The sequence below is a fragment of the Lissotriton helveticus genome, chromosome 5_1 (assembly GCF_964261635.1).
Source record: "Lissotriton helveticus chromosome 5_1, aLisHel1.1, whole genome shotgun sequence".
Lineage (NCBI taxonomy): Eukaryota > Metazoa > Chordata > Amphibia > Caudata > Salamandridae > Lissotriton > Lissotriton helveticus.
The window spans coordinates 2,002,510,134-2,002,524,992 of record NC_136065.1 but is presented as its reverse complement, the minus strand read 5'-3'; the positions used below and the strand labels follow the sequence as shown (position 1 = coordinate 2,002,524,992).

Sequence of the window (14,859 nt, the reverse complement as noted above, 5' to 3'; positions counted from 1 at the left end):
GAGGTTACGAACAGTAATGAAGGGTAGTTGCAGTGGAAGCTGGAGGAATGCAGACTCCCCCAGAGCCCATGGCCAAATTACACAAGCAGGAAAATCCACCAAATACCAGGGGGAACTGGATACTGGGCGAGGCACCCTGTTAAGATTCCTTAAAACAGTGGGTCACAAACGTGTAGCTCAGGAGGTAAGTAGCTCCCTGTAGTGCAGCCCAGCACAGCAAGTAATTCAGAGGGTATAGCCACTTTATAAATAGTAATTAATTATAAGTGAGTATAATTTTGTTTACATTCTAAACTCCACATCTATTTATTTTGTAGATATATGTAGACATGGATTTAAGAATAGTACATCTATACATACAGAATTTCATGCTATTGTGTTAGTCAATATTCTGGATATGATATTTCGGTATGACATTTGATCACTATTAGTATTCCTACAAGGGGTTGCCGCTATAGTGATTCCATTTGATGTGGTCACTAATGCAACAATGAACAAAGACATTAGCAGCTCTGGACTATTTTCACTGATCAGAAGTAGCTCTCACTATAGAAAAGGATAGAGGCCCCTGCCTTAACATGTAGCGATGCACTTTAATAATATCCTTGTTACCTTCACCTTTGGACTGTGGTCACCTCCCCTGAGGACATCCAAGCACAAAACGGGGATACAGTTGATCACCTTTACGCAACATAGGAACAAAAACTCTGAAAAACCCTGGGGTCTTAAAGTGTCTTCATGTCTTTATATTCATGGACGCTGCAGGTGATAGTTTCAAAGCACATTCAGGAAAACCCTAACCTAGGTATGGTCAATTCCTGATACAAGTTCTGTGGTCTTGCTGGAAACTTGTAAAGTGAGAAAATATTTGGAGTCCTCACTCCACACTACTGGTATATCAGGTACTGTTCTCTTACCTCCAGTTCTGTCACTTTCATCTCTTCCTTGTGATGCAGTTCGATCATGTCCTCCAGTTCTTTCTTCAAGCAGTCGCGAAGACTCTGAAACTTCTCCTAAAAGAAGAAAGTCCAAACATTCAAAACCATAAACATAGTGTGCAACTGTCCTTCAGAGGTTGAGATACAAACTTTATATTGATCTTTTAATCTTTTAATAAAATTGTCCATTACTGCCAAAGGTACATGTAGATGCCTTTTGTACATTATGAGAGCCAAGACCCTTACCAGGAGGGAAACTCTGCCTCACAAACTGCTGCTAAATTTCCACAAACAAAAAAATTAAACTGGACTATGGGTTACCAAGGCCAGAGGAGTGGATCTCTTCTGCAATTTTAAGTGTGTTCTTTTTTTTAAATAATTATTTTTATTAAAACAAGGCATCAATAAATACACAGGTGCTTAGTACAGAAGAGGATCGCTCATAAATTCAAAATGTGATACAATAAATATTGGCGAGAGGGGGGGTGGGGAGGGAGCACAGATATAAAACATATTACCATGTAGAGGTCATGGGGAAAGCGGAGCATCAAAGACAACAGTTGCAGGTAGTACACAGATATTTCCTCTGTACTGATTCCATGGACCCCAGACATTATTCCAATTCCGAGGGCGACCTCTTGCCAGATAAACAGTTTTTTCACGGAACATACACCAATCCATACTTTCCTTCCACCCCTCTATCGTAGGCGGCCTTTCAGATCCCCAATGCTGTGCTATATTTCGCTTAGCTATCATGGCCCCTAGAGTAGCCCACTGAGTTTGTGCAGTGTTCAGGTCAGTCAGTTCCCAAATATTCAATAGACATCTACTTGCTTCCGGCAAGAGAGCCACACCAGTTACTTCCTGCATAACATCATGGACAGTACCCCAGTAGTCTACCATACATCGACATTCCCACAGAATATGAAGAAACGTCCCCAATTGACCACATCCACGCTTACACAGACCTTCCTCCGTTAAACCCATTCTAATCAGATGTGGACCAGTGACATAAACCCTGTGTAGTATTTTCAACTGGACGAGCCTCAATCTCGCCGGAATCGCAACTTCTTTAGGGGAAGAAACTGCAGATTGCCAATCTTCGTCATCAATTTCAATGCCATCTCGCGTCCACTTGTCCCTCAAATCTACTAAATGATCCGCTCTGTGATTTATCAGTTTTTTATAGATGAGAGAAATTGTGCTATCAGGCAGATGCCCATCTAGTATTCAGTCTTCCAATGGGGATGCCTCTGGTATCTCTTCCCCTTCAGGGAATACCGACATCAATGCATGTCTCACTTGCACATAACGAAAACACTCAGTCCCACTTAGTTCGTATTCAGTTTGTAATTCAGCAAATGACTTAACCCTCCCCTTTGCCCAAATATCGCCCACAGTAGTAATCCCTATCAAGTCCCATTTGTCAAAACCTTTCGTGTGCCACAGCCTGCCCAACCTATCAGATCCAAATAACGGAGTAGCCAAAGTCAGGTGGTTTTTCCATCCCAGTGAGCTAGTAACATCATGCCATATACGTACCGCCACTCTGGTAGGTCCCATCAGACTTTTCTCTCTGGACCTGGTATACAACGCTCTATTATAATTACCACCAGGGAGCAGCCATTTATCCATTGCGTATCCCGGATCCGTATTGGACCCGTAGGTACCATGATTTAGAGCTCCAAACTGCGATGCCCAATAGTATCTCTTGATATTAGGGAGGGCAATTCCTCCGTCATACCATGGGAGCGTCAACTTAGCCAATGCTATACGTGGTCTGCCTTCCCAAAGTAGGCTATGCTGCATTTCTTCCACTTCTCGAAAATAGCTAGCTGGTACCACATCTAAAGTGTTCTGGAGGGCATAAATAAAACGGGGCAGGGACATCATTTTAAAAAGAGCTGCCCGTCCCAACAGCGAGAGCGGAAGTTTCTTCCAGCCAGCCACATCGCTTTTCAGCCGAGCTAGCGGAGGAAGAAGGTTTTTGTCATATCGAATTGTGGGAACCAATGAAATATAAATCCCGAGATACTTGAACCCTTCTTTAGCGATCTGAATAGGACAATTCCGAGGCAGGAAGGGGACGTCACCACATAATACGTAAAGATAAGATTTCGTCCACTTTATTATCAATCCCGAATTCCGACTGTAGGAAGCCAAAACATCACAGAGAACGTTAAGGGATCTCCTGGGTGAGGTCAAATAAAGTAATATGTCATCAGCATATAAAGAGATTCGGTCTTCGAACTGTGGAGACCAACAAATACCCTTAATCGAGGGCTCCCAGCGGATCCAAGCCACCAGAGGCTCGAGAGCCAGCGAGAACAAAAGGGGGGAAAGCGAACAACCCTGCCTAGTGCCCCACCCAAGACAAAATGGCGCCGAGACACGATTGTTTACAACAACCTGCGCAAGAGGCTCAGTATACAATAGACGCACCCAGCTAATGAACTCAGAACCAAAACCGAATTTAGCCAAAACAGCCCATAGATATGGCCACTCCACCGTATCAAAGGCCATCGTTGCGTCCAGCGATGCTATTATGGCCGGCTCTCGCAAGGCATGCGATTTAGCCAACACCCCGTGTAACCGCCTTATGTTCAAAGCCGTGTTTCTGTGCAGAATAAATCCAGATCGGTCGGGATGTACCAGCTCACTAATGACCTTGATTAATCTATTAGACAACACTTAAGCCAATATTTTAGGTTCCGAATTCAACAATGAGATTTTAAGTGTGTTCTTAATCATGGCTATCAGCCTTTTAAATTGATCTTTTACTGTTTTATAAAAGATGGCCAACTTTTGTAAAGGTTTTAATTAACTGTACAATAAACATATTACTTACTTACATTATCAGAGCAACATATCAGAGGGAATGCTAGAAGGGCAGTAACTTCTATGGCATGTCATCTGGGCAGTAAATCTTACAACATTTTATCTGTGCAGTAATTCTGTAAGCCATAGTCTCTGGACAAACACTTCTCATGGCATATTCATCTTGGCAAGTCACTAATGAAATTCATCAGAACAGGTTTTCTTTATAACCGGCATGCTTAGATGCCATATTGGGATGATTTCATATTTCTGGCATCTGAATGCTGGTGATGGGCATTTTATCAGGCACCTGATTTACAATGACAGGTATAGTCACTGGGACGAGTGTGTCTATGATTGGCATGTACTACATAGAGGTTATGATGATTGGTCCGTTATCAAAGGTATCATTATGCTTGGGGTTAGATTCCATGGGGTCTATGATGCTGTCCATGTTTTCTAGCAACGGGATTGTGAGGAGTGGCATGTTCTCAGATATACAATTTATGCTGATGGGCAAGGTAGCTGGCACGCATTTATGACTAGACTAATGTTGTGATATTCTGCGGTGGCTTCTTAACAATCACTAGATTTATGATGAAGATGTTCTCCAGCTTATGAATTCTGATGATGGGTTTGTTCTCTTTAACATTTTTATCTTTTACAATGATACAGTGAAAAGTAATGGTTCATTTCTGCCTTTCCATTACCCCTTTGGCCGACATTTAGGGGTAATGCTGAACTTCCCACAAACCTTTTTCAATGTTAGGCAGACTCTCACCAGTCTTACCGAGGAGGTATGTTAACTGCTACATCGCCTTCCCCTCTCCCTTTCTTGCTTCCCTCATTTATGTTTTATCATACTATTTTCCCTAATTACTTATTTTTGTTGGTTTCCCTGCTTGCTTTGCAAAATATGATACCCTCTCTTTTCATGCATTCGCTGGTGAATAGTGATTTATACTCTCCATTACTTCCTCTACTTAGCTCTAGCCTGATGGTCATCTTGTTCACTAGGGTCACACACTGTTTAAACTGGAAACTGCTACATTTGTTTCAAAATATTTTTATGGAATTTTACATCTATACAAGAAAGAACATGGCAGACACATCCAGTACATCACACAGGTCAAGTGTTACAGATAGCTTCCAGGTATACACAGCTTGTTAACAAGGACTCGCCCAATAGATGCCTAGTGCTTCTTCGTCCCATTCTAAACCTTCAGCATTGCATAGTGTTTCCTTTGTTCAACAGCCCTGTTGTGGGATCTCTGCTCAGGTGTACTGATGTGTTCTGTCCAAACTGAGCCCCACGCGGGCCATAGAGAGAAGACCAGCAAAGAGAACCCAGAAAAGAAAAACTGTAAAACGAGAGAGAGAAAGAGAAGAAAACATAGAAAGATTAACAGGTGTATCATGGTGCGTGTATTCCAGTGTGGCTTCCTTTGTGGGGCGGCTTGGTGGGCGGGTGCCAGGGTCCGGTGTCTCTCATACTAGGTACCCCTGGGGGGCGCTTTCCTTGGTTAGATGTGGAATAGGTGGAAAATATGACACGTTACAACGCAAGTCAGTACAACGGATGTCGTTACATTGCGGTCGTTACAACAACTGCAATGTTACCACGCTATGCCATTAAAACGCAAGTCTTTACATCGACTTGAGCTGGATGGCCTGCTAACATTAGAAAAGTGTAATTTACAATTCCCACTCCAGTCCACGTAACAGTAGAGAAGGTGTTTGGATAGTAAACTACACTATTTGTAATGTTAGCACGCCATCGAGCGCAGGTCGATGTAAAGACTTGCGTTGTAATGGCATAGCGTTGTAACATCGCGGTCGTTGTAATGACTGCGATGTAACAGCATCGCAGTGTGCTGACCGCGATGTAAATGCTGTTTCCCATAGGTGGAGTGTCCGCAGTCTAGGGCTGCATTCAAATAGGGGTAGTCCCTCTGATAGTTATTCCACCAACGGAGACCAGATGTAGTCAAATCCCTTCTTTGAACCCTCTGTAATATCAGTCAGGCGTTCTAGCACTAATGCTCGCCAAAGTCTAGTGTGCCACTGGGTAATGGATGGGACCTCAGCCTTTTCCCAGGCCGCAGCAACCACCATCTTGGCTGCACCGTGGCACAGCCACATGATGGCGCGATCTCCAGCTGTGTGTTTCAGTATTGGGTCTCGGATTCCCAGGAGAGGGTGTTCTATGGTCTCCGGGATGGGGTATCCTAAAATCAGTTTCATCTGCGAGAGAATTTCTTTCCAGAATGGCTTGATAGAGGGACAGTCCCACCAGATATGTCGGAAGTCTCACAACACCAAGCCACAGTCTTGCCGGATCTGTCCGAAGTGTTAGTGAATATTTTATGTAGTTTCTGGAGGAGCAAGTACCAATCCTACATTATTTTGTAGTGAGCCTCTCGGAGATGCATAGAACAGTTGTGTTTGGTTATGTCTTTGTATAAACGGCTCCATTGCTTCTCCTCCACTGGTCTAGTTAGAGTAGACGCCTGAAGGCTCAATGCCCGAATGAGGGAGTAAAGAAAGGAAACCGTTACCTAGGTGGATGCCCCCAATTGTGCAAATTTCTCAATTGGGAGCAGGTCCTTGTTATGTTACATTAAAATAATTTGTTAAGCGCACGTTCACCCGACGGTAGCGGCCTGCCGCTCCTGGGGTTGCTGCACCCAGTGTTTGAGTTGTGTGTAGTGCAAGCCCTCAGAGGGCATTAAATGGAATGCTTTAACACATTCCGCGAACGTCAGGAGTTCCCCTTACCTGTATAGGTGGGACATCATGAGGCATCCCCCCACACTCCACTGCGTAAAGGGCCCATCCTGCATTGCTAGGTGGGGGGGGGGATCTGGGTTTAAATGTATGGGAGTGTAGGGCGAGGGGAAGGTAGTCGAGTGCTTTAGTAAGTAGGTCCCACATCCGCAGAGTAGAGGCCGTGGGGGTGCTGATATAAGAGTTTGGCAGCCTGTGTTGCTTCTTTAACCATAAGAGGTTTGACATAGTCCTGCCCGTTATCTGTCGATCCATATGGAGCCAGTGTTTTTCGGACTCTCTAAGATCCCATTCCGTTATGACCCGGAGCTGTGTCGCTCGGTAGTAACTCTTGAAATCTGGGAGAGCTAGACCTCCTTCTGTTCGGGGCCTGATTAAGACCCGGTATGAAAGTCGGGCTATTTGTCCCTGCCATATGAATTTAGTGGTTGCCTTTTTTAGGTCAGTGATTAGTTCCCTATCCACTGGGATCGGAAGGCCCAGAAATAGGTATAGTAGTCTAGGGAGGATATACATTTTCACTGCATTTATTCTCCCTATCCAATAGGTGTAGGCCGTTATCCACCGAATCAGGTATGCCTTGATCAGTTTCACCAAAAGGCGGGATATTGGCCTTGTAAACACCTGATATTTTGGGAGTGAGCTTAACCCCTAGATATGTAATGTCTTTGCCCGTACAACAATAAGGGGAAGTCTCCTTTATTTGTTCCCATTCCTCTCCCGGTAGGGTTAGGTTGAGCAAGAATGACCCTGAGCTATTCATCTTAAACCCTGATAGTCGCTCATAGCGAAAATTTGCATCCGCTACTGTGAAGAGAAGGGATTAACTGAGAAAAATATTATCTATTCTAGAGTGGGTTCTATGGGAATGGGAAAAAAGGAATAATTCATCGACGTAGGGTGGGCTTCCCTCCAAGCGTCCAGAAGGCCCAAGCACTGAAGAGCAGTAAAGGTGCTGGAAAGTTATACCACTGCGCGTCTACAACCCACAAAACCCACTCTCCTGAGTGTCTCTCCACGGTTCCTCCGACCACCCTGCAATCATTGGACATTATTTTCTACTCTACAGGCTGACACAATGACAAATGGGGCTCGTTATTGGACTGCCTGACCCTAAAATGGCGCCTGTGGTGCTAAAAGAGCACTTAGGCACCTTTTAATTACTCTCTTCTAATCAGTCCACCGCTGGCACACTCCTTGCCCCCAGTTAACAGCAGTATCGTAATTGGGGGTTGAATAATCAGCAAAGAGTAGACTGTGATGGCATAAAATAGAGGGCATGTTTAGGGACTTGATCATTAATGCCCCAGTGAAAAATTACTGAAGCGACTGAACGACATACAGAGTCTTTCAATGAATCCAACCCATAAACACTAAAGGAGGTGCAGGGCTGCAACTCAGGGATCCATCATAATCAGATATTGTGACACCGACGCATGTCTTAAAATGCCCAAGGCTAACTCACCCCTCCAGCTTCTGCCCAACAAGTAGCTCTGACCCTACATCGCCCTTATGCAGGAGATCCATGGCCCTAAATAAAGGCGCCCGCCTCCCCATAGTCCCCCTATTTAGAATAAATCACCAGTCCTTTCCCGACCGAAAAACACCATCTTTCACCCTTAAGTATCCACACTAGCTCCAGTACTCTAAATTCCAATCCCAACAACAGTTCCTCCCACACCGACACAGACCCCACAAGCTCCTGTCCTAGATCAGACAGCCCCGTCAATCCTTTAGATGCCGGTCCTTAACGCACTACCTGGTCCACAGGAGACGGTTTCTGCCCCCACAGCTCCTTAGGAAGACCACTAGGATAAACACTATTCCTGAGCCAAACATACAGCTTCGAAAAACACTCCCACCTATAAGTAAAGGGAATGCCCCGGATGCTGGTCCCCTATGAGTCACCTGTTGTGGAAACACAGTTTAGCCACACCCCTTCCAACTCAGACAAAATGATACCAGTCACTCCAACCTCACCGCACCCCGACACACATAACCTCTTAAAACCACACGGCCCGAACTCCTTCTCAATCACCTTCCTCCCAACCTCTCCTTTAAATCCAAAAAGAATTTCAAACATAGACTGATTAGACAACACCCAGAAACTCTATTCGCAGACATTTACCAGTGCGCCGCCAAAGGGCAATGGAAAATAGACCTAATTTTCCATAGAGAAAGACTGGAACAATGGAACACTACTCTTGAAGCACATCTCCACGTAATCAAAACAACCACCACCCCCCATAGCTGTCAACTGACAACCACAATCCCCAACCGTCTCATGTGGAGTGGCCCCACCTCGGTGACCCTGTACTCCAACGGCACAGTACTGATCCAATCCACCAACGTCAACATAGATTAATTTGACTCATTCTTCCCCGCGCTATGCAACTCTCTCACACGGCACTCCAGCCTGAATAACTTCCCACCCCAGGACGGAGTGACCAACCGGATTCCTCCAAAATTCAATCCCGCTCCCGGTACTTACCTCACTAGCCCCCCCCCCGCCACATGCCACGAGAACTTCCTTTGTAAACAAGCAGGGCCCAGCCCTTGGAGAGCTTTCAAGACCAGTCAGAGGGACTTAAATTGCACCCTCTGTCTTACTGGGAGCCAGTGCAGCCGAGTCAAAGCCCTTGAAGAGGAAGATCTTGTTAACCACCCCAGGGCTAATTTTGCCGCTGCGGACTGAATTCTCTGGAGTCTATCCATAAGATAGCATGGAGACTCCAACAGCAGGGAGTTACAGTAGTCTAACCTACTGAGCACTGTACAATGCACCACCTCTACCCGGGCAAGGGGCGGTAACAGAGGAAGGATTTTCCTCAAGAAGCGAATAATGGCCAAGCAGCCAGCTACTATCTTTGAAACCTGCGCCTCCAAGGTAAGGCCGCTATTGAACATCACACCCAGGTTCCGCACTACCTTCACAGCTGCACCAGGGGAGAGAAATCCACAGGCCAGAAGTTGCTGGGTAAGAAAGATTGTACCCTAGGCCTAGGGCAGTATAACACCTCCGGCTTTCCTGTGTTGAATTGCAGGGAGTTGGCCTTCAGCCAAACCGCTGTATCTCGCAGGCAGTTGTTGAATACTTCCAAAGAGGTTGACTCATCTCCCTCCAGGGAGAGAATCAGCTGCGTATCATCAGCGTAGTTAACTATTTCAACATTATAATGTTTGATGACCGCAATTAAAGGCTTCATGTAGATATTAAACAATATAGGACTAACTACGAGCCTTGTGGAACGCCATGGGAGATGGTGGAAAAGTGGATTGGAAGGGAGGGAGGGACACAGCTTGTTCCCTGTCCTGAATAAAGGATTCAAACCACCCAAGGGCACTACCAGCAACCCCCACCTCTGTCAGCCTGTCAGAAATATTCCATGGTTCACCGTGTCGAAGGCGGCAGACAGGTCAAGCAGGATCAACACCCCTGCCTGTCCCCTGTCTGCCCGCCAACGAAGCTCATCCAACACGGTCACCAAGGCCGTCTCGGTGCCATGGGCTGGCCGAAAGCCAAACTGGACTTTCTCCAGGAGCTTATGCTGATGTAGGTATCTAGAGAGAGTGCCTGCCACCACCCGCTCTACAATTTTTGCTGGCTAAGGTAAAAGCGAGATGGGCCTAAAGTTCTTGAGGCATCCAGGATCGAGGGTAGGCTTTTTCAATAAAGGGGTCACCACCCCTTGTTTCCACTGAGGTGGTACCACTCCAGTAGTAAGCGACTGGTTGCAAACCAGCCGAAGCGTAGGGAAGAGCTCCGTCTCGAACTCCTTCCAGATTTTTAGTGGAATCGGGTCAAGCGGGGACCCAGATGTAATGCCAGAGGCCACTCCCCTGAACTCCTCTGCAGACAACTGCACAAATTCCACAAGGGACGTATCTCCCTATGTTCGTGAACAGCCCCAAAAGTCAGCGGTATGCCAGAATCAGCCAACGCTAAAGTTTGTTGCTGCTCCACCCCTAGGTCGTCAATGATCAGTTTGATTTTATCCTGGAAGAACCTAGCACAGAGTTCCTGAGAGGGCGGGGGGGGGGGAGGGGGGGACTCATTCTTGACACAGTCCGGGCTAATAAGGCTATTCAAAATATTAGAAATGCTGCGGGAGCTGTTCGGGGCATCGAGAATCACCCTAGAGAAGTGCGCTGCCTTAACTCTATGGATCGCCTTCTTATAGTCCACCCGCTTAGCTTTCCAAACAAGCCTATCCCTATCCAGGTATGCGTGCCTCCGCCTCCTCTCCGCTTGTTTACACTCCAGCCTCAAATTTTTGAGGCTGTCCGTAAACCAGGGAGCTGAGGTTCTCCCCCTGCTGCTATGATGTTTTAAAGGAGCAGAGGTATCCAGGACCGAGGTAATCTTTGAGCAAAGGGCGGCGTAATTCGCCTCAATCTGCATGTCAGGGGCGAAGCACTTCTCAACCATGAACATGGGTGAGGCACCTTTTTTCCGAGCAAGAAACTTCCAATCCCTGCTAACATACTCCCTCACTAGGCTAGATGTCCCAGTAGTAAGTGTGCCTGACTTCACAAAGAATTTAATCAAGAAGTGGTGAGTCCAGGCCATAGGTAAGACGTCTGAAGCAGTAATGATGGGACCCCCTCAAAATATAGAATAAGGCCAGGGAACAGAGGGGAAGAGATAAAGTACAACTAGAAGAAAAGTTCCCTCATTGACCACAATTGTCAAAAACAAGTATGCATCACATTCTTCATATTAAGGGTGACAGATACACAACAAGCTTTTTTTTTTAAATTTCTTCAAAAAATATATGAGGTTTTTAATCTTTTTTTTCTAGCATTGCTTTCAAATTCATAATTTCATTTCAGTTAGAATTCATAAGAAACACAGTCACAAAATTGACATATCATAAATAATTGCATAGGTAAGACGTCCCCAACAGTGAGAAGGTTGGTCTCAGAAAAAATCAGATCCAACCAATGATCCCCTGTGTGGGTCGCCTGAGAGACTCGCTGAGAGAGGCAGAGGGCCTCACAAGAGTGAATCATATTAAGAAGGCCTGTGTTCATAGTACCATTTAACCACAGATTAAAATCTCCAAGAATCACCTAATGGCTGTGAGTAACAGCCATATTGGTGAGCAGTTCCAAAAACAACTGCTGCTGGGCTAAAGTAAAGACCCCCACGGGGTCTATAACAAATAATGCCCGTTAGAAAAAGCCTTTGAGCATTCTTAAGAGAAAATCCAAATAGTTCACAGCCATTACACGCATCAATTTCGATGACATTCAGATCCATCGTATCTCTAAAAATCACACCCACCCCACCTCCCCTCCCACTAGTTCTGGGCTTATGTCGGATTTTAAACCCTGGCGGACAGGCATTCCCGGCATCAACTTCGCACTCTGGCGCAGTCCAGGTTTCAGTCATGCACAAGAAGTCCACCTCGTGAGCTTCCAACACCAGTTGTATATCAACACTGTGTTTAGGGAGAGATCTCATGTTCAAAAGCCCACCGGCTATAGTGTCACTCCTCAGAAAGTCCGACACAGGAAAAGCAGTGTTGGACAGCATAAGGGTCCCTCTGTCACAGCCCCATTCACCAATGATATTTAGTTCTTTACTGGTATAACGTCTAGGATCACCCCCAACAACTGGTCCCGGTCCCATCCCAAGAGGGGCAGCGCAACTGGCGCTGGGCGCGTCCTTAGCACGGACAGGCGCAGACGGGCTTGCCTTTGGCGCGCCAGCATCCGCTTTTGTGTCCGTGAGTCCGGGGATGTAATGGAAGACTAGAGCGTCACTCCGCTACTCCCAAGATGGCAGGTCCGCTTGCACGGATGGACCCCCAAGTCGGGAGAGCAGGAGGAGAAAAGGCGCGGTTAACCCTGTCTTACTGTACTCACAGGTAAGTGCAGAGAGGATTTATATAATTTAAAAAGTGTCCAGGTGTATTTTTAAAAACCCAGGCAAGTTGACAAGAAAGCCCCACAGATAAAATAACACAGTAGCAAATAATTTTAAAAAGGCCAAGAGCCGCAACCATCAGCTCTTTGCCAGCAGCCTCCCACCTTCGGGCTGCCCTCACAAGCTTAGCGCTCGCCCCAGTATCCGCTTTTGTGTCCGTGAGTCCGGGGATGTCATGGAAGATGCCAGCAACCTAATTTTAGGAGACTTTAACCTACTCTGGAATGAGGAAAACAAGCTGCTTAATCAAAACCTGAACAAACTCCTACCCAACAATAATTTCACCCAACACTGCTCAGAGGTAACCCATATCAAAGGATCAACCCTGGATGTCATTATTGCCCAACCTGACGCAGTCGACCGTGCCATGCCAGTTGACTGGTCTGACCATATCATCCTATTTCACATGAACCAATCGATCCTAGAGAATCAGGTCCACCTCCACTGGACAAGAAATCTAAAAGCAGATCCCCATGGTCGTCCTGGAAGAAAAGATAAGCTCTCTCCTCACCACCTCAAACGACGACCTATCCACTACAGAACTCACCTCTCACTTCAACTCCACCATGATCAACATTTTGGACCAAATAGCACCCTTAAAACAAAAAGGAGCCAGGACCTCTCCTTCCAGATCCTGGTTTAACTCAGACATAAACGCAGAAAGAAGACAACTCAGAGCAACGGAAAGACTGTCACAACAATCCATCTCCAATCCTCCGGGACCAACTCAAAGCAACACACAAGAAGTACAAAAACCACATCAAGTATGAAAAAACGTCCTTCTTTCGCTATGCCCTCGAAAATGCTAAAAACAGACCTAACAAGCTCTTTACCCTCATCAGGAAACAAACTTACAAGCCCCCTGTGTCCACAACACAGCCTTCAAATGCCCTGTGTGAGAATTTTGAAAAATTCTTCAATGGCAAAATCGCCAAGATTGAGCTCTCCCTAGACATCAAACGTAACACCATTCATAGGAGCCCAGCCCCAGAAGCAGATGATCGCACACACATGCACCTTCCGAACCAATGAAATCATTCAACCTCATCTCGGAATCAGAGATAGTCAAACTGATCTCCACTTCCAAACCCTCCTCTCACGCCTTGGACCCTATTCCTGCCCAACTGGCCATAAAGCCAAAACTCTCCCTAGTACCGCTCTGGACCAGGATCATAAACAGCTCCCTGAGCACCTGAGTCATTCCGGACTGCTTGAAGCTGGCCAAGTCACTCCACTGCTGAAAGAAACTAGGCATGGACACCAATTATTTGAATAACTACAAACCCGTCTCCAATCTTCCTCTCCTGGCTAAAACGTTGGAAAAGAGCATTCTCCTACAACTGACACAGCACATGGACAGCTTTAACCTACTGGACCCCTACCAAACAGGCTTTAGAAAAGGGTGTAGCACAGAGACAGCGATCCTTAATATCATGGATGATCTACACAAGTCCCTCGATTCAGACCAATGCTCCCTACTCTTCCTACTGGATCTATCGGCAGCCTTCGATACAGTTGATCCCCAACTACTCAATAAGGCACTCCAAGAAAGGTTAGGGGCTGAAAATGCAGTCTTACTCTGGTTTGGCTGCTTTCTCCAAAATCTGTCTCGAAGAGTCAAAATCAACAACTTCAAGTCGGACCTTCACCCTGTCAGCAGAGGCGTCCCACAAGGATCAGTCCTCTCCTCGCAACCATTAAACATATGCATGGAACCCCTCACCACCATTCTCAAAAGATCCAACATTCCCTTCCACCTCTACGCGGACGAGACCCAGATTTATCTCGAAACTAACTCCATTGAAGACATCCAAAGACTCAATTACACTCTCAGAGAAGTCCAACACTGGCTCTCCTCTAACCACTTGAAATTGAATCTGTCACGATCCCCACAGGCCTTACCGTCTGCCTGTAGTGTAGTCTCGCAGGGATGACATGAATAACCTCCTCCGTCTCTTACCCACCCCCCTTCTGTCCTACCCTGATGGTATCAGAACGGGGTTGCGCTGACAGCCGGGGGAAGGAATCCTGGTAGGGAGGAGCCTGAAGATGTCGTATGAGATAAGGGACCTTCTTGACCCAGGACCTGAAGAGATGACAAACCACAACAATTACTAGGATTACCTGCACACTGTCTTAGGCATTTATGGAAGCATGAAGGGTAATGGAAACCAGTCACCTGAAAGAAGAAAGGTTCAAGGCTGTCCTCATCGATGAAGGAGAAAAGAAATGATGTGCTCCTGCACTTGTCGTTCAGATAAATGGAGTAGGACAAAGTATGGTTAAGTGCCTCCGCGCTACTGCGCTGTAAATGTGAATAAGGAATGGCAGGGTGAAGAGAACGCACCCCTGCGCTCACCGTGCTGTGCAGAAAGAGCCCCAAAA

At 46.2% G+C, this 14,859-nt stretch overlaps 1 protein-coding gene across 1 annotated transcript in view; it reads right to left on the bottom strand.

The window, feature by feature from the left end:
- LOC144756164 (E3 ubiquitin-protein ligase TRIM39-like) overlaps positions 1-14,859 on the bottom strand; it is a 370,969-nt gene that overhangs the window by 307,276 nt on the left and 48,834 nt on the right. Inside the window, exon 2 of the mRNA XM_078645744.1 lies at positions 918-1,013. Within this exon, the coding sequence (XP_078501870.1) occupies positions 918-1,013 (96 nt within the window). The remainder of the gene's footprint in view (positions 1-917; positions 1,014-14,859) is intronic.